Below are 21,208 nucleotides of genomic sequence, written 5' to 3' on the forward strand. Positions count from 1 at the left end.
ATGGTAGGATCTTTCTCTGCCATCCCAGGCCACGTGGCTCCGCAATCCCCATTTAGTTGGCGGGTCCCAGGTTTAGGTGAATGACAGAATTAGACTTATCCAGAGACAGGCATCAGGAAGCATCAACTTTATTCATGCCCTATCCACCACATGTGTGGCCTATATAATAACCTTTTAGGCATTCAGTCATTCTTAGCTAGCCCTGCATCTTAACTCCTTTCAGCCATCTTCCCTTTGACCTCCATGCTGGCCAAAGACTAAAAGAGCCTAATCCCCTGGGTCAAAGGCCTTATCTACCTTTTCCAAGACCCCTCCCAGGAATGGGCGGGGTCTTGCAGGTAAGGCCAAGTTACCTAGGGAGAATGGAGGGATGAGGCTTCAATCAAGAACTTGAATGAGGGGGCCAGGCGGTGGTGCAAGAGGTAAGCCTTGCCTGTGCTAGCCTTGGACGGACCACGGTTTGATCCCCCGGTGTCCCATATGGTCCCCCAAGCCAGGAGCAACTTCTGAGTGCATAGCCAGGAGTAACCCCTGAGCGTCACCGGGTGTGGCCCAAAAACCAAAAAAAAAAAAAAAAAAAAAAAAAAAAAAAAAAAAAAAAAGAACTTGAATGATCTTGTTTTGCCTCATAAATTGAGGGGAAAAATGGTTGGTAACAGGAGCAAACAGTCTTATGAACATTGAGTGGAAATAAATGACCAGACTTAAACACCAAACCCATAGTCAACAACAACAGAATCGATACCCAAACAAGCTAGACACATAGGGGACCAGTTACACTAGCAGTCTGGGGGGCAAAGGAGGGAGATATGGGATGTATGCTGGGAAGAGGGGTGGAAGGAGAACAACACTGGTGGTAGGAATGGCCCTGACTCATTGTTTCTATGTACCTTAAATATTACTGTGAAAGATTTGTAATTCACTTTGGTCACAGTAAAAATTATAATAATAACAAAAGAAAACATATTTGAGAACAAGAAACCAGTAAAGCTCTAAGAGTCAAAGAAGTCAGAGCTTGTGAGAAAATTGCTATTAAGCAGGAGAAACAGAAAAAAAGCTTCCCCTTCTCCTGTAGACTCATGTCTGTGAGATGTGTGTCTGTTAAAGTCAGCGGGGGTAAGGAACAGGCATGAATGCCATGTGGCAAGAAGTTAAAACCCTGAAAACAAAGCAACCCCCCACAAAAAATCTGGAAGAACTTCCATGCCCCTAGGACTCCTTGCGGCTGGAGACTCAGCCAGGAAAAGGCCTCTCTTGCCCTTGGAATTCCTCCCGGGCTGGATGTGCTCCTGGAGGGGGCGTCCAGGGACCAGGCCCACAGCGGAACGGCTGTGGGTCAGGGCGCTCTTGTAACTGAGCCTCCTATTTGTTCATCCACTAAGTTCATTACTGGGCAAAGAGTTAGGATCCTTAAGTTTCTCTCTTTTCATCTCTCTGTCTCTGTCTCGCTGTCCACCCTCTCCTCTCCCCCCATTCCCTCTTTCTTTTTATTTTTTTTTTTTATCTTTCTAAGGTTTACTCTTCATTCAGGGATCACTATTGGCAGTCTCAGGGAGCCATATGGAATGGCAGGGATTGAATCCCGGTCAGTTGTTTGTAAGGTAGGGCCTTTACTTGTGGTACTATCTCCAGCCCCACGTCTATTTGTTTCTTTTTTTTTTTTTTTTTTTTTTGGTTTTTGGGCCACACCCAGCGGTGCTCAGGGGTTACTCCTGCTGTCTGCTCAGAAATAGCTCCTGGCAGGCACGGGGGACCATATGGGACACCGGGATTCGAACCAACCACCTTTGGTCCTGGATCGGCTGCTTGCAAGGCAAACGCCACTGTCCTATCTCTCCGGGCCCTATTTGTTTCTTTTTTTCTTTTTGGTTTCTGGGTCACACCCGGCAGGCTCAGGGGTTACTCCTGGCACTAAGATCAGAAATCGCTCCGGGGACCCTATGGGAGGCCGGGATTCGAACCACTGTCCTTCTGCATGCAAGGCAAACGCCCTATCTCCATGCTATCTCTCCGGCCAGAAAACCTTTTTTTTTTTTTTTTTAAGATATGCAGAATTTATTCCGAACAAAGAGTGGGGATGGGAGCAAAGATGGGGTGGAACAATCACATATACATGTCAAATGGAGCAAGGGGTAAAGGTGTCCCACATCCCTTGGATTTAAGAAAAGGGGGGCAGCTCAGAGCCCTAGAGTTCAGCATGGCCTCTCATGGGCAGGACCAGGGCCAGTATTCACTGTTGAATGAGCACCACCTAGCTGGAATGACCACAGATGGTGACACTTGTGCAGGCGAGCAGGGGATGTGGGGGTCAGGGGTTAAATGCTTCCTAAATGCTGGATAGAACTGGTCATGGAGTGGGGGTGTTGACACTAAAACCGGTTACAGAAGGGGAGGAGTCCTTGCAGCAGGAGAGATCCACCTGGGCTGTGGGCCTGAAGAAGTTGAGGGAAATGCACAGACTGTTGCAGCCCTGCTGTGCGTACTGCATCCTGCCATCTTTATAGATCTTCCTCAGAAAGCACTGCCAGTTTCCAGTGGCCTCGCAGGTGCTGGCCTCAGTCTCGAAGACACCAGTCTCATTGACGCGTGGACATTCGTGGCAAGTGAGAGCTTGCACGAAGGCTGGCCACAAGCACAGGCCAAGCAGCAGCAGCAGGACACGGGTATCCATGGTGGAGAGAGATGGACAGTTCAGGACAGTGTCAGAGAACCTGTTTCTTTATTTATTAATTTTTTATTTTTAATTATGAGAACAAAGATGCAAAGAAAGTGGACAAGGTAAAGTTACAGTGGAAGGACAATCAACCATAAACAGAATTCTCAGTAGTCCCATTGCTGATATCTTTTTTTTTTTTTTTTTTGGTTTTTGGTTTTTGGGCCACACCTGGCAGTGCTCAGGGATTACTCCTGGCTGTCTGCTCAGAAATAGCTCCTGGCAGGCACGGGGGACCATATGGGACACCGGGATTCGAACCAACCACCTTTGGTCCTGAATCAGCTGCTTGCAAGGCAAATGCCGCTGTGCTATCTCTCCAGGCCCCCATTGCTGATATCTTAACTTGGAACTTTCAGCCAAAGAAGAGAACCTGTTTTTTTAACAAAAAAAGTACAGGGCAAGGCAGTGGCTCACTTGATGGGTCAAAACTAAATAGTTGAAACAAGCAATCTTCTGTTTCAAATGAATCAACGGGGAAAAATTTTTTAGCATAGGAATATGCTGATAAATGCTTTTGTGATAAAAATATTGAAAGGAGGGGCCAGAGTGATAGCACAGCGGGTAGGGCATGCATGCAGCTGACCCAGGACAGACCTGGGTTCGATTCCGGCATCCCATATGGTCCCCCTGAGCCAGGAGCAACTGCTGAGTGCATAGCCAGGAGTAACCTCTGAGCATCACCAGTGTGGGCCCACCTCCAACATATATTTATTGAAAAGAGGGCTGGAATGGTAGTGCAGTAGAGAGGGCATCTGCCTTGCACACGGCCAACCTGTTTGATCTCCATAACCCCATCTGGTCCCCTGAGCCCAATGGGAGTGATCTTGAGTGCAGAGCCCGGACTTCCTCCTAAGGACAGTCAGGTGTGGTTAAAACAATGTATATACACAGATATACAAATTAAGATTTTTATTTCTGTTTCATTATGACTAGAGTAACCTTACAAAGGATATTTATGCTCTGACATAGATGTTTTAAATCATTTTTGCTATTGCAATTTTTAATATGAATAGTCTTGGTTGTTTTTCATTTTGAGCCACACCTAGGTCTTCTGGGGTCCCTCCAGGCTATGCTCACGGGACCAGGGATGAAGGCCAGACTTTCTGCCTGCAAAGCATGCGCTCATCCCTTTGAGCTTGCTCTGTGGCCCAGCCCTGGCTATTTAAAATGACAGAAGAGATCATTTTAGAAGTACAGACCGCTCACTCAAAAGTCTGGACACTCACAGTTTGGTACAATCACATTTTTCTGCATGAGGCCAGTTGCATAGAATTTTGATGCTCAAAAGGGCACCAGAGGGGCCGGAGAGATAGTATGGAGGTAGGGCGTTTGCCTTGCATACAGAAGGACGGTGGTTTGAATTCTGGCATCCCATAGGGTCCCCCGAGCCTGCCAGGAACAATTTCTGAGCATGGAGCGAGGAGTAACCCCTGAGCGCTACCGGGTGTTACCCAAAAACAAAAACCAAAAGCAAACAAACAAAAAGAGCATCAGAGAACATCTTGTTGATTTTGCTCTCACTAATGCTGGCTTTGTGCTCCAAGTGATACCAGGTGTGACAGAAACACAACAGAAGTCAGTGCCCAAGCTTCCTGTCACCCACCATCCAGCCAGCCCCATTTTTGCTGTCACGGCTCCCTATGGCTCCTGCTTCCTCCCTGGATCCTCATGACAGCTCCCAGATGGTCTCTCTGCCTTCTTCTTCTGTTCTTTTTCCAACCCTGACTTTCCCACCTGCGTCTTCTGCATTTCTAGACTGCTGAAGGTTTTTTTTTTTGTCTTTTGGGGGCCAGGCATCAAGCTCATCGTATGGCTTCCTGTGTGTCTATGGGTTTCCCACTATACTTGGCTATACACCCCACATCATCACCACCCAAAACACACACACACACACACACACACACACACACACACACACACACACACACACACACACACGGCAAGATACTTCATGTTGATTTCTTTATCACAATCTAAGCTTATAAATCTATTGGTGGAAAAGTTAATTTCCTGTTAGGGTTTGATAAAGTCTTTGGTCCCTGAGAAGGAAGCTATGGAGATCTCTTGACAATTAACTTTGTCTTCTTTCCCGGCCCTTAATGCTACATGCTTTAAAGTGTCTGCATTTCATCCATGGCTTTGGGGGTGCATATGTGTTGGAATAAAATGGAAGCTGCAGAAAAACATCTCTTGAGGAATCATTTCCTAAATTGACAAGCTGTGAACATTTATATACATTATATTATACCAGTGCTTCTCAATTATTTTCTGTCATGCCCACCTAGGAAGAAGAAAACATTTTTTGTGCCCCCCCCCCGTGTGACTGTAAATAGTATCTTTATTAAAAAAAGCTTTAACCTGCAAAACAAACATCTATAAAATAATTTGAGCTGATTTTTTTTATCAGAGGTGATGTCTGGATGAATGGCTACAATGAGCACATTTTGCAATGCATAGCTTTTCGAAGCGGGGTTTGAAGCAGGACACAGCTCCAGAGACATACAGAGACATAAACATGGGCTTAAGCTTGTTATGACAGTGTTTGCCGAGGTCAAATGCACCCCCCTTTATGGAGCTTCACATCCCCCCTGGGGGGCATGTCCCACTATTTGAGAAGCACTATATTATACTCATTTTTGTTTTCATGGTAGTTAGCTTTGAAAGTTCACCTTAATTGAAGATAATGGGAAACTTTGATTTTCATAAAAAAGATGTTTGAGGGGCTGGCGCAGTGGCGCTAGAGGTAAGGTGTCTGCCTTGCCAGGCCAGCCTATGACGGACCGAGGTTCGATCCCCTGGCATCCCATATGGTCCCCCAAGCCAGGAGTGATGTCTGAGCGCATAGCCAGGAGTGATGTCCGAGTGTTACCGGGTGTGGCCCAAAAACCAAAAAAAAAAAAAAAAAAAAGATGCTTGAGTTAAAGTCTGGAAAAAATCTTATGTAAGTTCTCTTCTTTTCTTCCTCCTTTCCCCTCCCCATCTCCCTGTTCTTCCCCCCTCTCTACTCCCCCTTCTTGTTCTCCCCTTCCCCCTCCCTCCTGGTTCTGATCACTTGTTAGTTCTTGGGGGAACTTATTGTAATGCTGGAGCTCAATTTGGGGATCATCCTCCTGTAAGGCAAGAGCCCTCCCCTCTGTACTGTCTCTCCTGAGATCTTTCTTCTGAACACTTTTTTTTTTTTTGGGGGGGGGGGGGTTTGGGTCATACCCGGTGACGCTCAGGGGTTACTTACTCCTGGCTATGCGCTCAGAAATCACTCCTGGCTTTGGGGACCACATGGGACGCCAGGGATCGAACCAAGGAGGTCCGTCTTGAATCAGCTGTGTGCCAGGCTGAACACGTTTTAATTGTAAAGTAGATATGAATTTAGGAGGAAATGGTCACGTGCATGTGCGCAGGGTAAGAACAGTGGATGGGACCTTTCTGCTGAGACAATAGCAACGCATTAATTTGGGGGGAACTTTGTTACTTCTGTGAAAATGATCGCTTTAGAATAAAATGGTTCATTTAGCAGCCAGACAAAATACATGCTGGTGGTGGGTGACTTAGCAGATCCCAAATAAGTCAGAGGGTTTTGAACCATTTCATTAGAAGCCCAGAGCTGCCCAGGGGGCCTCCCCTTCCCCTTCTCCCAGGTTTCCCAGGCCAGAGTGAAACAGGCCTTTTCAACAGCCTTTTTACATGGGAACTGCTGGGTGACCGAGTCCTCCACTATTAATCACGTTCGCCCATTTCCATACTTTGGGAGCACATACTTGGGAATTATTATTTTAGTTAAGTACAAACAAAACCCTTGACCAAGAGTGACATTTGAGTAAGCAGTAGACACGCTCCCCCATTCTAGGGTCAAGAAAAACTTGGCTTTGCTCTTCGGAGACAAACAAAAACCACTTGGCTGCATTTAGGCAGAGAAATCCTGCTTTCAGAGCTGATTGTTTGCTCATAGTTTAGCGGAAAATAATTTAGTTCGGTTTTATCGTTTTGAGGGGGAGAAAGGACATCGTGTTCCCAAAAGTTTTAAATAATCTGGTATTTTTATATAAAAATTCGATCCATTTCCTGAGATGAGAGATTTCCAGATTCCTGTTATCTGTGATACTGTTAATAACCCAAAGAAAATCTATTCCTTATTAAGTTTAGGAGGCTGTCCAGGACATGCTTTATTTTCCAGTTGAAATAATTTTTTAGTGGTTCAAAGAAATTCTGAAGCTTTAATAGTATCAGTCACATTTGGGGGGGGGGGGTTCACTCAAATTTTGTTATTAAAACCAAAACAAACCATCAAAATAGCTAATTTAATAACCCAGAGGAAAATTACTGGTAGAACACACTAGTGTTTGGCTCTGGGCAAATGTTTCTTGAGTCTCTGCACAGCAACATGGGAAAGAGGATCTGTGGGTTGCCCTCCTGATATTCCCCATCTCCCACTGGCTTGGACCCTATTGGACCAAGTCTGTCCCACTCCCTCTTTTCTGTCAAAACCTGTTTCATTACCACCTCCAGAACCTCCTTCACCCCAATGGGATGCTGCAGCTCAGGTTTGAAGGTCCAATGCATGGCCCATCTTGGGAAGGGAGCATTGGCTCAGCTGCAGGATGTATTGCTGAGGGGATGGGGAGTAGGGAAAGAGTGGGTTCCAGGGCTTGGGAATGGCCTGAATGGTGGAAATAAGGTACAAGCCATGGCCAGAAGTCTAGGTGAGGTCCACTTTGCTTCTCCTTGTACCAACTTTCCAGACACACCTGTGGAAGCTGTGCTTCCAGCAGCAACAATGGAGCCAGCCTTTCTTGTATCCTTTAGCTTCTGATACCTTTGCTACCAGCACCTCCATCTTGTTAGCCTCCATGGGCATGTGGCTCCATCCCTGGGCTTCAACTTGCAGGAAGCCCAGATCCCCAGAAAGAGTTGCTCTCAGTAGGTAGCTACTGGAGATGCAAGCATACCTTGGCTCCTGTGCCTCTCCAAGTTAGTGACTAAATACTGACTTGGGCGAGTTCACCCTTCATCCTGTGTGTGCATATTGTGGCCCTTCTATGCTGCTGTTGGAAGGCCTGGAGCAGGCTTCTAATAGGAAGGTAGAATTTCATGGCCAGGCAGCTGGCTCAGTGGTTGGAGCACACACTTTTTGCATGCCAAAAGCCCAGGGTCTACTTCCAGCACATTGTTCCCTGAGCATCGAGCACTTGAATGCTGTTAATTGCGCTGCTGCCTTAATTTAAAAACAGGAAAAGAGGGAAAAAGTAAGTTCCACTTGCAAACTTGGTCTTGGTGGGGAGTATGTACTCTGCAGCAGCTTGTTTCTTGTTTTGTTGGTTTTGGGGTCACGTCCAGTGGTGCTTAGGGCTTGCTTAGATTCCTGACTCTGCATTCAGGGAGCACTCCTGGTGGGGTTTAGGAGCTATCTTTGGTGAAGGGAAGGCAAACTCCTTATCGCTTGGACTATTGCTCTGATCCTGGGAGCTACTTTTAAAGGGAAACCAAATGCTAAAAACCCAGTTGTCTGGTGGAAAAGGGCACAGCAGGATGCAGAGCTTTAAAAGCAAGTCTGTTTTGTTTTGGGGCCACAACCAGCTATACTCAGGCAGGGGTTACTCCTAGATCTGTCCTCAGGAATCACTCCTGACAGTGCACTGGGAACCTGTCAAATTTGGAATCCCTGGCATTCTTTAAAACTACTTTTAAGGGGCCGGAGTGGTGGCACAGTGGTAGGGTGTTTGCCTTGCATGAGGCTGACCCAGGATGGACCTGGCTCGATCCCTGGCATCCCATAAGGTCCCCCAAGCCAGGAGTGATTTCTGAGCGCATAGCCAGGAGTAACCCCTGAGCATCACTGGGTGTGGCCCCAAAACAAAACAAAACAAACAAAAATATCTTTAAAACTAACATAAGGCGGCCCGGAGAGATGGCCTGGAGAGATAGCACAGCGGGTGTTTGCCTTGCAAGCAGCCAATCCAGGACCAAAGGTGGTTGGTTTGAATCCCGGTGTCTTATATGGTCCCCCGTGCCTGCCAGGAGCTATTTCTGAGCAAACAGCCAGGAGTAACCCCCGGAGCACCCCCGAGTGTGGCCCAAAAACCAAATAACAATAACAACAACAAAAACTAACATCAACTCAGATTCTAATCTCCATGACTCTGGATGAGATGTAAGATCTTTGCTTTCCTCTAGGACAAAACCAAGTAGATCTGAATCTCCGGACTCCCTCACTGCGAACTGTGCATATTTAACATCTTCCCTGCTGTAAAAATAGATTGTCCTCATTACATAAAGTTACCAGAATTTCTAGAGAATAAGAAAGGAAAATGGCCCTACCACTTTTGAAATGAAGATAACTGCTGTTAATATTTTAGTGCCTTTCTTTTATCATGTTTAAAGAAATGGTGTCTGAATAGCACCCAAATGCTTGCCAGTGGCCCAGAGTCTTGAATTGAGTGAAAGTCAATAGTATAGTGTAGTGTAGTGCAGTGTAGTGAGGCTTCCTTGCCCCTCAGCCATCCTGCCTGTGGGCCTGTGACTTTTCTGGATATGCTGATAGTGGGGAAGTTACTCAAATTTTACATATTTGGGGGTAATTCTGAGCTTTTACTGTTTTGTGCCTTTCAATATTTTTTTTTTTTTTGGGTTTTTGAGTCACACCTGGTGATGCTCAGGGGTTACTCCTGGCTGTCTGCTCAGAAATAGCTCCTGGCAGGCACGGGGGACCATATGGGACACCGGGATTCGAACCAACCACCTTTGGTCCTGGATGGGCTGCTTGCAAGGCAAATGCCGCTATGCTATCTCTCCGGGCCCTGTGCCTTTCAATTTTGGTGCTCAAAGGCTACTCCTGGTTCTGTTGCTCAGGGATCAATTCTGGCAGGCTCAGAAGACCATAGGAAGTGCTGGGGATTGAACCCAGGTCAGCTGCATGCAAGGCAAGCCCCTACCTGTTTTATCACACCCAAACTTTGTGTCTTTTTAGGGAGAAAGACAGCAGTGTTTCTGGTTCTTGCAAATGTTCTTGTACATGTCCACTTTATTGTATGGCTATACTCTCTCAAAGGGTATGTCATAATTGAACAACTGTTGTCCTTTTTTGGTTTTTTGGTTGTTTGTCTTTTTTGCCACACCCTGTGGGCACTCCTGGCTCTGTGCTAAGAAATTGCTCCTGGCAGGCTTGGGGGACCATATGGGATGCCAGGGATCAAACCCGGGTCCTTCTTGAGTTGGCTAAGTGTAAGGCAAAAGCCCTACTGCTTTTATTCTGGTCCCCCCTTTTTAATCAACATTTGTTTTTAATGCTTTGATTTAAATATTGCTACAATTCACCTGCTTTGAATGGATGTATCACTTCATAGATATTTCTGGAGAATAAGTTTCTGTGAGCACATTTTTCTGGATACAGAAAACGTCTATTTTATATCTTAGTCCTCAGAGGCCATAGTACTGAACACAGTTCCCAGCCCACAGTGAACACCAGGTTCCTCTTTACTATTTTCTCTAAATCCTATGAAAAATATAAATTTCTGGTTTTAATAATGTCACTTTACATGTGGTTGGACAACTTTTCAGAGTGTTTCATTGGCTACTTTAACTTCTCATGAATTATATTCTGTGCTTTGCCTGTTTTTCTTTGGATTTTTGCAGGCATTCCTTATGAAGCAGTCCATTGTTACACTGTTATGTGGCACACTTGAATGTGGGCCCCTCCGCGTTCTCTCCCTCCCTTCTACTCTCTCTCCCTCCCTCCCTCCCTCCCTCCCTCCCTCCCTCCCTCCCTCCCTCCCTCCCTCCCTCCCTCCCTCCCTCCCTCCCTCCCTCTCTCCCTCTCCCTCTCCCTCTCTTCCTCTGTTCTCTCCCCTCTTCCCTTGGGACCACATCCAGCAGTGCTCAAGGTTTCCTCCTGGTTCTGAGCTCAGGAATCACTCCTGGTGGGACTCGAGAACCATATGGGATGTCGGAGAAGTTACTAGTTATTTTTGTGTGTGTGTCACACTTGGTGGCGCTGAGAAATCAACTCCTGGCACGCACAGGGGACCATATGAATTGCCGGGTTTCGAACCGCTGTCCCTTCTGGATTGGCTGCTTGCAAGGCAAACACCCTACTGCTGTGCTATCTCTCTGGCCCCCGGGAAGCTATTTTTAATCTGTACCTCTTGCATACAAGGCAAAAACATTTTACTTGCCGTACTATTTCTTTGTACCCCTTTTTTGTGGAGCCAGGGATAGAATCTAGGGTCTCATACTGAGCTGTGTCCTTCATCCCCTTTCTCTTGCCATGGGAGGAGGCACCATTGCACATGCTTGGGTAAGGAGCTCCCATGCATTAGTCATAGTTCTGGCACACACTTGGTCACAGCACACTAGAATTTGCACACTTGCTGAGGTGCTGGGGACCCCAAACATCAAGAACCCTGGGGTTGCCCTCAGTGTCACCTGCAGGTAGTTTCTAGTCCACACTCAGGCCTTGTGCCTACAGGGCACCTACTCTCCCACTGAGCCATCCCCACCAGTCCTATTCTTTATTTTTTGGGATTAAAACAAAAAGTAAAAACAAACAAACAAACAAACAAACAAAAAGTATGCATTACTGTTTTTTCTACAGACAATTCTTTTTGGAGTATGTCTTTCAAGACAGATTCCTAACAGCAAGGTGAACGCTTTTGTTTGTTTAATTGTTTGGGCCACACCCTGTAACACTCAGGGGTTACTTCTGACTTGGGGGACCATATGGGATGCTGGGGGATTGAACTGTGGTCCATCCTAGATTAGCGCATGCAAGGTAGATGCCCTACTGATGCACCACCACTCCAGTCCCAAGGGTGAACTCTTATTCTTAAGATAGAGGTTGTTTGGGGAACCCCAGAGAGGAAGGGGTAAAAGGCTCATGGCTTGATGGATTCTCTGGCCTTCAGGTCACTCGAAGATGAGTTCTGTTTAGACCTTGGAGGCCTGGAGACTAGATCTTGTTGGCATAGACTGCCTGCACCCCTTCATCTTCCCCATGATGCTGAGGCAGGCTCATTGTGTCCAGCTGTGCAAAATATGGCAGTGGTGTGTGCCCTGTCATGCCCAGGGCAGCCATTTCTCTGGACCCAGCAGCAGCTGAACTCTGCAGCCCTACACTGCTCACCCTGAAGTTTCTCTTTCTCTCTCCTCCCCTATCCAACCCATGTACTCACTCCAGGAAACACAGAGGATACATTCCCACTAGGACCTGTTCTTGGTTAGGGAGGCCACGGGTTTCTCATAGGTTCTCTTGATTAAAACAGCAAACTTACCCCGGAGAAATGGGAAATGCACTTTTGAGGGTTTCTATTTGGGAACCAAGATAAAACCTTGGTGGGGGCCATATAGACATCCCTCCAGCCACACAGGGAACCACGAGGCTGCCTCTAAGCAAACTGTTTTCTTTTCAGGTGGTAATCAATGGAGGGGCCACATCCAGTGGTGAACAGGACAATGAGGACACCGAACTCATGGCCATCTACACGACAGAAAATGGCATTGCTGAAAAGGTATCCTTGCCCCACCCCTTTCTCCTGTCAGGGAGTGGGGGACCATATCTCCAGCCCTTCTCTACCCCAGGTTTGAAGCCAAGATATATATGTGTGTGTGTGTGTGTGTGTGTGTGTGTGTGTGTGTGTGTGTGTGTGTGTGTGTGTGTGTGTCTATCTGTATATCTTTAAAAGGAAGGAACAGAAGTAATTCCTCTTTAATGGTTGTGCTAGCTTTTTAAGTGAGGGCGGCCATACGGAGAATCCTCAGCTCCATTTTTTAAAAACTTTGATGGAAATAAAGAATCTGGATTTAGTATGGGTGCTGACCTGGCTGGACTCCCTAGGGAATAAATTTCTCTCAGGGCACCACTTACCTCATTTTGCTATGGGAATTAAAACAAAAACAAAGCCAAAATCTGCCTTAGGTTATTGTAAAGTTATTAGCATTGTGCTTGGAACACTCTACTGTGCTGGCAGTGCGAGAAGGAGAGGAGGCAGCTACTGTGTTCTGACAATGCCTCAGACAAGGCAGTGAGTGTCTCTCCACAGGAGAAGGGGAGAGTATTTTTTGGGGGGTGGGAGTGGTTTTGGGTCATACTAAGGGGAACCATCTGGGATACTGGAGATTGAGCCTGGATCAAGTGCCTACATGCTGTACTGAGGCTCCAGCCCACCAGAATGGAAAATTCTTCCTGTGTATCCTATCTCCAACAGATCAGATCTTGTGAATCTCTTCATAGTTCTGGTGTAATCTTGGGAAAAAAGAGCAGAGAAATCCTCTTGAAATGCTGCAGTTATCAAAATAGTATGTTTCCTTCCCTCCTTCTGAGAAGTAATAGTATTTTCAACAGTTTCAAGTCTGAGAGATGGAAATGTAGTTTCGTTTCGTCTTGACCAATATTGTTTTGGGCCAAGTAGTATTGTAATAAGTTTTGTGGAGACTAAGACAAGACCTCTGGGAAATGTTGAGATTCCTGTTTGCAGGGGCAGGTGCTGCCGAGCTCGAGATTCTGCAGCCCAGTGGCGTTTCTGAATTCAGATGAATTCAGACTTGATGGACTGTAGCCAGTCCTCTGGTAAAAGTGAAAATCCGAATTTCTAGGAGACATTTGCCAGGTTTTTCAGTTTCCTTCTCTTGGTGCAGGTGTGTGTTTGATCTTGATATTTGGGCCACACCTGTCAGTTTCAGGAGTTACTCCTGGCTCTGCACTCAGGAATTACTCCCGGTGGCCTCAGGGGATCTTATGGGATGCTGGGGATCTAACCCAAGTTAGATCTAACCCAGGTGAGAGCAAGACGTGCACCCTATCTGCTGTACTATCTGTCAGCTCTTGACCCAGAAAGCCCTGGTTTTTAAAATAAACTTCAGGAACATAAGTACTAGTTTTTTGGGGGGTGGGGATGGAAACATTAATACTTTGGGGGAGCTTTTAACCCTCATGACTGTGATGAGGGTGGTCCGTGGGAAAAGAGAGAATAGTATGTATAAACACATGACATTATTTACATGGTTGAAAAGTATTTTTTTTTTCATTGTTGAATCATTGGTAAATTTTCTTCTCCTTAAAGTTTTCCTGTGTCACGAACTTTTTTTTTTTTTTTTTTTTTTTGGGGGGGGGCCATACCCGGCGTTACTCAGGGGTTATTCCTGGCTGTCTGCTCAGAAATAGCTCCTGGCAGGCACGGGGGACCATATGGGACACCGGGATTCGAACCAACCACCTTTGGTCCTGGATCGGCTGCTTGCAAGGCAAACGCCGCTGTGTTATCTCTTCGGGCCCTGTGTCACCAACTTTTATTTTTATCTTTTATGGAACAGTGTGGATGGGGAGAAGGGTTGCTGTGGATTGAGCAGTGCTCACGGCTCAGTGTCACAGCTGAAAACTCCGAGTAGCTCATAATGTTTGAAAGATGCTGCTGTTATGGGTGTTTTTAGAGACAAAGAAAATGAGATGAGTAGGCCTTCTGCCATCTTTGTTTTCCAAAGAACATTTCACACCCCAGATTCCACCCATAGTAATCTTTCAGATGGCATCGAAGGCTGTCCCCAGACACCTGACTGGGAGATAATGTGATATCCGAGGAGAAAAAGGGAATGTTGTGTTCTCCACATCATGTCTATTTTCCCAATTATAGTTAACTATTCATTGTAATAGTTCCAATTTATAAAAATACCAACTGTTCTTGTGTCTCTTAATGCTCTGGAACATTTTCCGGTAACTATCGATCAATGTGCTATTAGCAGACACTTTCGTGTTGGAATTTGCTCCAAGGGATTTATTCCTGAAAGAACCAGAAGGATCTCATAGCCAGATTCACTTATCTGGTATCACTAGAATTATTAGAATTCTTTTCTTGTTTGTTTTTAAATTTTTTTTCTTTTTCTTTTTTTTATTTTGTTTTTGTTTTTGTTTTTGGGCCACACCTGGTGGTGCTCAGGGGTTACTCCTGGCTGTCTGCTCAGAAATAGCTCCTGGCAGGCACGGGGGACCATGTGGGACACCGGGATTCGAACCAAACACCTTTGGTCCTGGATCGGCTGCTTGCAAGGCAAACGCCGCTGTGCTATCTCTCCGGGCCCTAAAATTTTTTTTTTTTTGCTGGTGCTCAGGGCTTACTCCTGACTTTGTGTTCAGGGATCACTCCTTGTGGGCTTGAGGAACATAAAGGATGCAGGGAATCCTACTGACATTGGCCACACATAAGGTAAATGTCTTACCCATTGTTTAATCGCTCTGGCTCTATCATTGGTCTTTTCTAATTGGGGATTCCCAGGGGGTTGAACGTCATAGTAAAAATAACAATGATGACTTAAATAAGTAAAAGGCTTAGAAGCTCCCATTTAAATCTCATTGTGTAATCTTAAGGGTTCCTCATAATATTTATTTACAAAAGTGTGAAGTGGTTGTAGTGACACTTATTACTAATCACAATTTTAGAACAACTGTTGTTTCTGGTAATGACAAAAAGCATTTCTGGTGACTTTGAAAAGCAGCATAGCACAGACAGCCTTTGGGAACCATCTTCTGGTCCCCTGTTGGCCAAGTCATTCACCTTTTTAGAGTCTCCACCTCATCTTTTAAACAGTTAAATCTGTTAAGCAGCTTATGACTTCCCAGGGGCACCCTGCAGATAAGTCCAAGAGGTAAATGTAATATGAAGCTTTTAGGAAACCGTGACTGCCTACAGGTGAAAATCATGACCAGTAAACCAGTTACTGGATGTCCATGAATGTCTTGCCCTGCTCAGTGCTGAGGTCCTGGGTTTGGCATGGTTTCAGCCAGGTCGTGCTATTATTGCTGAGTGTGTTCAGCAAGTTAGTAAGGTTTGCATGTATGTTTGCTCTGAATTGCTAAGGAAGAAGTCCAGTTCTCACATGTTAACTCCAGGCATGTATTTATTTTATCATGGAGCTTCATTCCTGAGTCTGAACTAGGTGTTTAGGTTCAGGATCTTCTTTTAATTTCTATAGCTTTCCCATCTAGTCTTGGAATATGTTTTACTAGTATCAAGTCTTTAAAAAAAAATGTATTCAGAAAAAATATGGCGGCCCATCCATCCCCTTATTTTATCAGTCTACCAGGTAATGGTGGGTCTGCTCTATGAAGTCCTTATCATCACACCATAGGGCAGAAGCTGCTATTAAGCTGCTGTCATCCTCCCACATGTGTCCCACCATCCCACAGTGTGCATCTTGCCAGGTCTATCAACTTGCATAGGGATAGACCTATTTCAATGGTACTGGGGAGTGAACCCAAACTCATGCTTTGCTGCTGAGCTACTTTCCTGGACAGAAAGGTGTGCCATTACCCCCACTCCCTTCTTCCACAAAAGAAATTATTTAGGATCTGGGGAGATAGCTTAAAGGACTCATGGTTTGGGGGAGGCTCTTAAGTTTCGTTTCCTGGCACCACATGGTCCCCCAAACCAAGGCCAAAGTGGGCCCAAAATACTAATGGGTGTGGCCCAACAACCTCCATCCTGTGCTTGTTTGTTAGTTTGTTTTTTGTTTTTGTTTTTGGGTCACACCTGGCAGCGCTCAGGGGCCACTCCTAGTTCTATGCTCAGAAATCGCTCCTGGCAGGCTCAGGGGACCATATGGGATGCCGGGATTCGAACCACCGTCCTTCTGCTTGCAAGGCAAATGCTTTACCTCCATGCTATCTCTCCGGCCCTGATTTTTGTTTTTGTGGGTTTTTTTGTTTTTGTTTTGTTTTGGTTTTTGGGCCACACCCAGTAACGCTCAGGGGTAACTCCTGGCTATGCGCTCAGAAGTCACTCCTGGCTTGGGAGACCATATGGGACACCAGGGGATGGAACTGCAGTCCGTCCTAGGCTAGCGCTGGCAAGGCAGACACCTTACCTCTAGCGCCACCGCACCGGCCCCTAAACCTGATTTTTTTAAAGAAAATTTTCCTATATCAGAGAGTTTTCTTTTGGGATATGAATTTCTAGATGTTTGTTTTTTATTTTGGGACATACTCAATTTGCTCCCATTAGTGTTTGGGAGAATCTGTGTGGTGCTGGAGACTGGACTGAGCTTTGCTGCATGTAAGGCAAATTTTTTTTAACACCTGGACTGTTTGGCTCTATCAGAGCCTTAAACATTTTAATTCTACTTAAAATTTTTTACTTTAAAAAACACCTATTTTCTCTCTTACCAGTTCTAGTTAAATGTATTTTTCTAATTTTAATATTTTAGTTATTAGCTTTTAAGTAACATTCTTTTACTTTAGCTTTTTCTTGTTTTTATTTTGTTTTAGGGGCTATCCCCAGCTGTGTACTCGGGTTACTCCTGGCTCCATCATCAGGGATCACTTTTTTTTTGTTGTTGTTGTTTTTGGGCCACACCCGGCAGTGCTCAGGGGTTACTCCTGGCTGTCTGCTCAGAAATAGCTCCTGGCATATGGGGACCATATGGGATACCGGGATTCGAACCAACCACCTTTGGTCCTGGGTTGGCTGCTTGCAAGGCAAATGCCGCTGTGCTATCTCTCTGGGCCCAAGGGATCACTTCTAATGACAGGGCTTAGGGCACTCTAAGATGGGGGATGCTAGAGATTGAACCCGGGTCAGTTATGTGCAAGGCAAGCACCTCATCCACTGTAATGTCGCTTTAGCCCATTGAACTTTTTGTTTGTTTGTTTGTTTTTATTTCTTTTTTTGGGGGGGGTCACACCCGGCAGTGCTCAGGGGTTACTCCTGGTTCTATGCTCAGAAATTGTCCCTGGCAGGTATAGGGGACCATATGGGATGCTGGGATTCGAACCACTGTATCTCTGCATGGAAGGCAAACGCCTTACCTCCATGCTATCTCTTCGGCCCCTTTTGTTTGTTTTAAGGCCACACTTAGTGGGGCTTAGGGTTTACCCCTGACTCTGTGCTCAGGGGTCTTTCCTGGGACCATAAGGGATGCTGATGACATAACCCTAGTCTGCTGCATGCAAGGGCATGCATGCCTTATCCTATCCTCTCTATACTATCATGCCCATTCCCTATTGCCCTATTTTTAGTAATAGGAATCTTTTCTTTTTGTTGTTTAATTACATTTTGATAGTTTCTGTGATTCTCAGATAGAATCTTGTGACACCTGTATAACTACTCTGACTCCCTAATTCCTGACTTTTTGAGTTTTGCTTTTCTTTTATTGGGGGGAGGTCACACCTGGCAATGCTTAGGGGTTTTCAAAGCTCTATACTCAGGATTTACTCCTGGCAATGCTTGGAGAATTATATGGTTTGTATTCTGGGGACTAAACTCAGGTCGAACATATGCAGTGCAAGTGCCAGACCTGCTTACCTGACAGTCTGACCCCAAATCCTTGACTGGTTTTAATCCCACAATTAATTTGTATTTTCTACTACGGTTTGCCCAATTATTTCTTGGGTGGCTGAGAATGCATCATCTACTTCCTTTATAACTCAAGTTATATTCCAATTTAGGGCCCGCAAATCAGAAATCATTACCACCACCCTCCCATCAGCCTACCCTTCACCCGCCCATCCATCCAGCAGTGCTCAGGCATAAAACAAAATCATTGACAGAGACCTGTGCTCTTTTTAGAAATGCAGATACCTGCTTTGGACTAGTCTTGCTGTAAAGGTTATTTATGATCTTTTTTTTTTTTTTTTTTGGTGTTTGGGCCACACCCGGCGGTGCTCAGGGGTTACTCCTGGCTGTCTGCTCAGAAATAGCTCCTGGCAGGCACGGGGGACCATATGGGACACCGGGATTCGAACCAACCACCTTTGGTCCTGGATCGGCTGCTTGCAAGGCAAACGCCGCTGTGCTATCTCTCCGGGCCCTATTTATGATCTTAAGCCTTAAACAGGAAACTAAATTCTGAGCTCAATAATCTTTGAAGGACAGATAGGCCTTTTATTTCCCTTTAATTTACTTCAGAGCTTGGAAAAATCTTTTTGAGTGATGTTACACAACCATTACTGCAGCAGCCATCTCTCAAAGAAACTTTGCTCTTGAAGGTTTTTCTGTGGGCACTTTGTTCATAGGCATAGGTAGGCATGAGACTAGGGTTCAGAAAGGTCCGGTACAGGACTAGCAGTTGAGGTGGGTGTCCCCCCTGCCTATGGTCCTTTGGGTCTGGGGCTGACACTCTTGGCTGCTGTGTTCCTAGGGGTGAGACTCTGTCTCACACATGTAAGGCAGACTATCCACCCCTGAACCACATCCATAAGTGGAAGACATACTAGTATGTCTTCATCTTTGCCCAGTCCCGAATAGTTCCAATGTATTGTCTTTTCCCTTTAGTTCATGTGTTTAATAGTCAAAACTAACTTTTGGAATTGGTAGAGAGATACATTCCCTATACTGTGGCATCACTGGCTGCTCTGTTTTCAAATGTCATTCCTTTGTCAACTTAGGCTTCCCACCTTTAAGTCTTGTATTACTGATGGTACAGTATTGGTCTTGAATGGGACCAGATTTTATAGTTTTTCTTGTTAGGAGAATGACCAACTGAGTGTGGAGGAAGTTTATGGTCTGGGTCTGAGCTTCCCAAATCAGGTTCAGTAGTTCCCAGAATTTAGAAATATGGGCCACACCCTGCGGCACTCAGGGGTTACTCCTGGCTCTATGCTCAGAAATCACTCCTGGCAGGCTCAGGGGACCATATGGGATGCTGGGATTCGAACCTCCATCCTTCTGTGTCTGAGGCAAATAAATGCCCTATTGCTATGCTGTCTCTCCGGCCCCTTCTTTTTCCTTTTTTCTTTGGGGGGAGGTTGTTTGTTTGTTTGTTTTGGGCCATACCATTTGACACTCAGGGGTTACTCCTGGCTATGTGCTCAGAAAAAAGAAAAAAAGAAATTGCCCCTGGCTTGGGGGGACCATATGGGATGCCGAGGGATCCAATTGCAGTCCGTCCTAGGCTAGCGCTTGCAAAGCAGATGCCTTACCTCTATTGTTACCTCTCCAGCCCCTATTTTTACTTTTTTTAAGTGAGAAAAAAAATTTGGGGAGGGGGTTGGTTTTTGGGCCACACCCAGCAGTGCTCAGGGGTCACTCCTGGCTCTGTGCTCGGGAATCACTCCTAGTGGGCTTGGGGGACCTTATGGAATGCCAGGGTTCAAACCTGGATTGGTTCCATACAAGGCAAAGCTGTACTATTACTCTGGCCTTGAAGTGAAAAATTTTTCAATAATTTTTTTTCATTGAATCACCATGAAAAGACACAGTTGCGGGCCCGGAGAGATAGCACAGCGGTGTTTGCCTTGCAAGCAGCCAATCCAGGACCTAAGATGGTTGGTTCAAATCCCGGTGTCCCATATGGTCTCCCGTGCCTGCCAGGAGCTATTTCTGAGCAGATAGCCAGGAGTAACCCCTGAGCATCATCGGGTGTGGCCCAAAAACCAAAAACCAAAAACCAAAAAAAAAAAAAAAAGAAAAGACACAGTTGCACAGTTCATGATTGAGTTTCAGTTACCCAACATTCATCTCTTCACCAGTGCACATTTCCAACCACCAACATCCCCAGTGTCTCTTTCTTCATCTCTCCCTCCCCCTACTTTTTTTCATTTAGACATTGTGGTTTGCCTATGACTTTACCTCCTTTCAGTATCCAGTTCTTGTCTAGAGTGATTATTTCCAACTATCATTGTCATGGCGGTCTCTTTTCTACCCTAACTGCACCGCTGTGCTGTTTGTGGCCACGTTCCTACCATGGACCAATCCTCCTGGACCTCATCTCTATTGTCTTTGGGTATTATTACCATACTATCTTTTTGTTTTAACTGCCCCATAAATGAGTGTGATCATTCTATGTCTGTCCCTCTCCCTCTGACTCTTGACTCCACCTAACACTCTTTCATTTCGGACTGTTGCTTTCTGAGAAAAATAACAGATACAGTCATCAATGGCCAAAAGGCATACCAGGAAGGATGTACAAGCTTTACGTTCTCTTGGGCCAGAGAGATAAAATACAGGGTTAGACACTTGGCCTGTCCTGCACGTAGCTGACACTTGCATATAGCCAACAGTGCTTGAGGAACCCTATGTTATATTGCGGATCGAACCCCAGATTGGCCTTGTGCAAGGTAAGCACCCCACATTCTGCTTAATGAAATTTCAAAAGACAGTCTTTTACATTGCTGAATGCATTTTGTAATGTGAAATATCTGCTGCTGTTTGAGCGGAAGAAAGTTTTCTAAAGGTCACATCCAGACTAGATTTAATCCTAGCTCAAATGTCTCGTACATCAGATATGTATTTACTTTAGGCTTTAGAAGGTGAGGTTGAATTGCGTCACCTCTTTTGTTTAAAGGCATCTGACCCACAAGCCCCCCCCCTCCCCCTTCTCCTGTGCAAAGAAAATTGAGCTGAGTGACAAATTCATGGAGTTAGCTTCTTCCCATGTTCCAAATCCATCCAGAAAGGAAGCTGGAACTGGGCTACCAGTTCTAGATCTATCTTTGTTTACTTTTTTTTTGGTAGAGCAGCTTTAAATTTTGTTTTCTGTTAGGGATTTTTTGTTGTTCTGGGGGCAGTGCTTAGGGGT

The 21,208-nt window shown here is 45.5% G+C and overlaps 2 protein-coding genes across 2 annotated transcripts in view; both read left to right on the forward strand.

The window, feature by feature from the left end:
• Positions 1-21,208, forward strand: part of TMEM230 (transmembrane protein 230) — a 768,807-nt gene that overhangs the window by 196,388 nt on the left and 551,211 nt on the right. The window lies entirely within an intron of this gene.
• The window catches only part of SLC23A2 (solute carrier family 23 member 2), a 126,253-nt gene that overhangs the window by 57,387 nt on the left and 47,658 nt on the right, over positions 1-21,208 (forward strand). The window contains exon 3 of the mRNA XM_049779196.1: positions 12,115-12,213. Within this exon, the coding sequence (XP_049635153.1) occupies positions 12,115-12,213 (99 nt within the window). The remainder of the gene's footprint in view (positions 1-12,114; positions 12,214-21,208) is intronic.

The sequence above is a fragment of the Suncus etruscus genome, chromosome 9 (assembly GCF_024139225.1).
Source record: "Suncus etruscus isolate mSunEtr1 chromosome 9, mSunEtr1.pri.cur, whole genome shotgun sequence".
NCBI classification, from domain to species: domain Eukaryota; kingdom Metazoa; phylum Chordata; class Mammalia; order Eulipotyphla; family Soricidae; genus Suncus; species Suncus etruscus.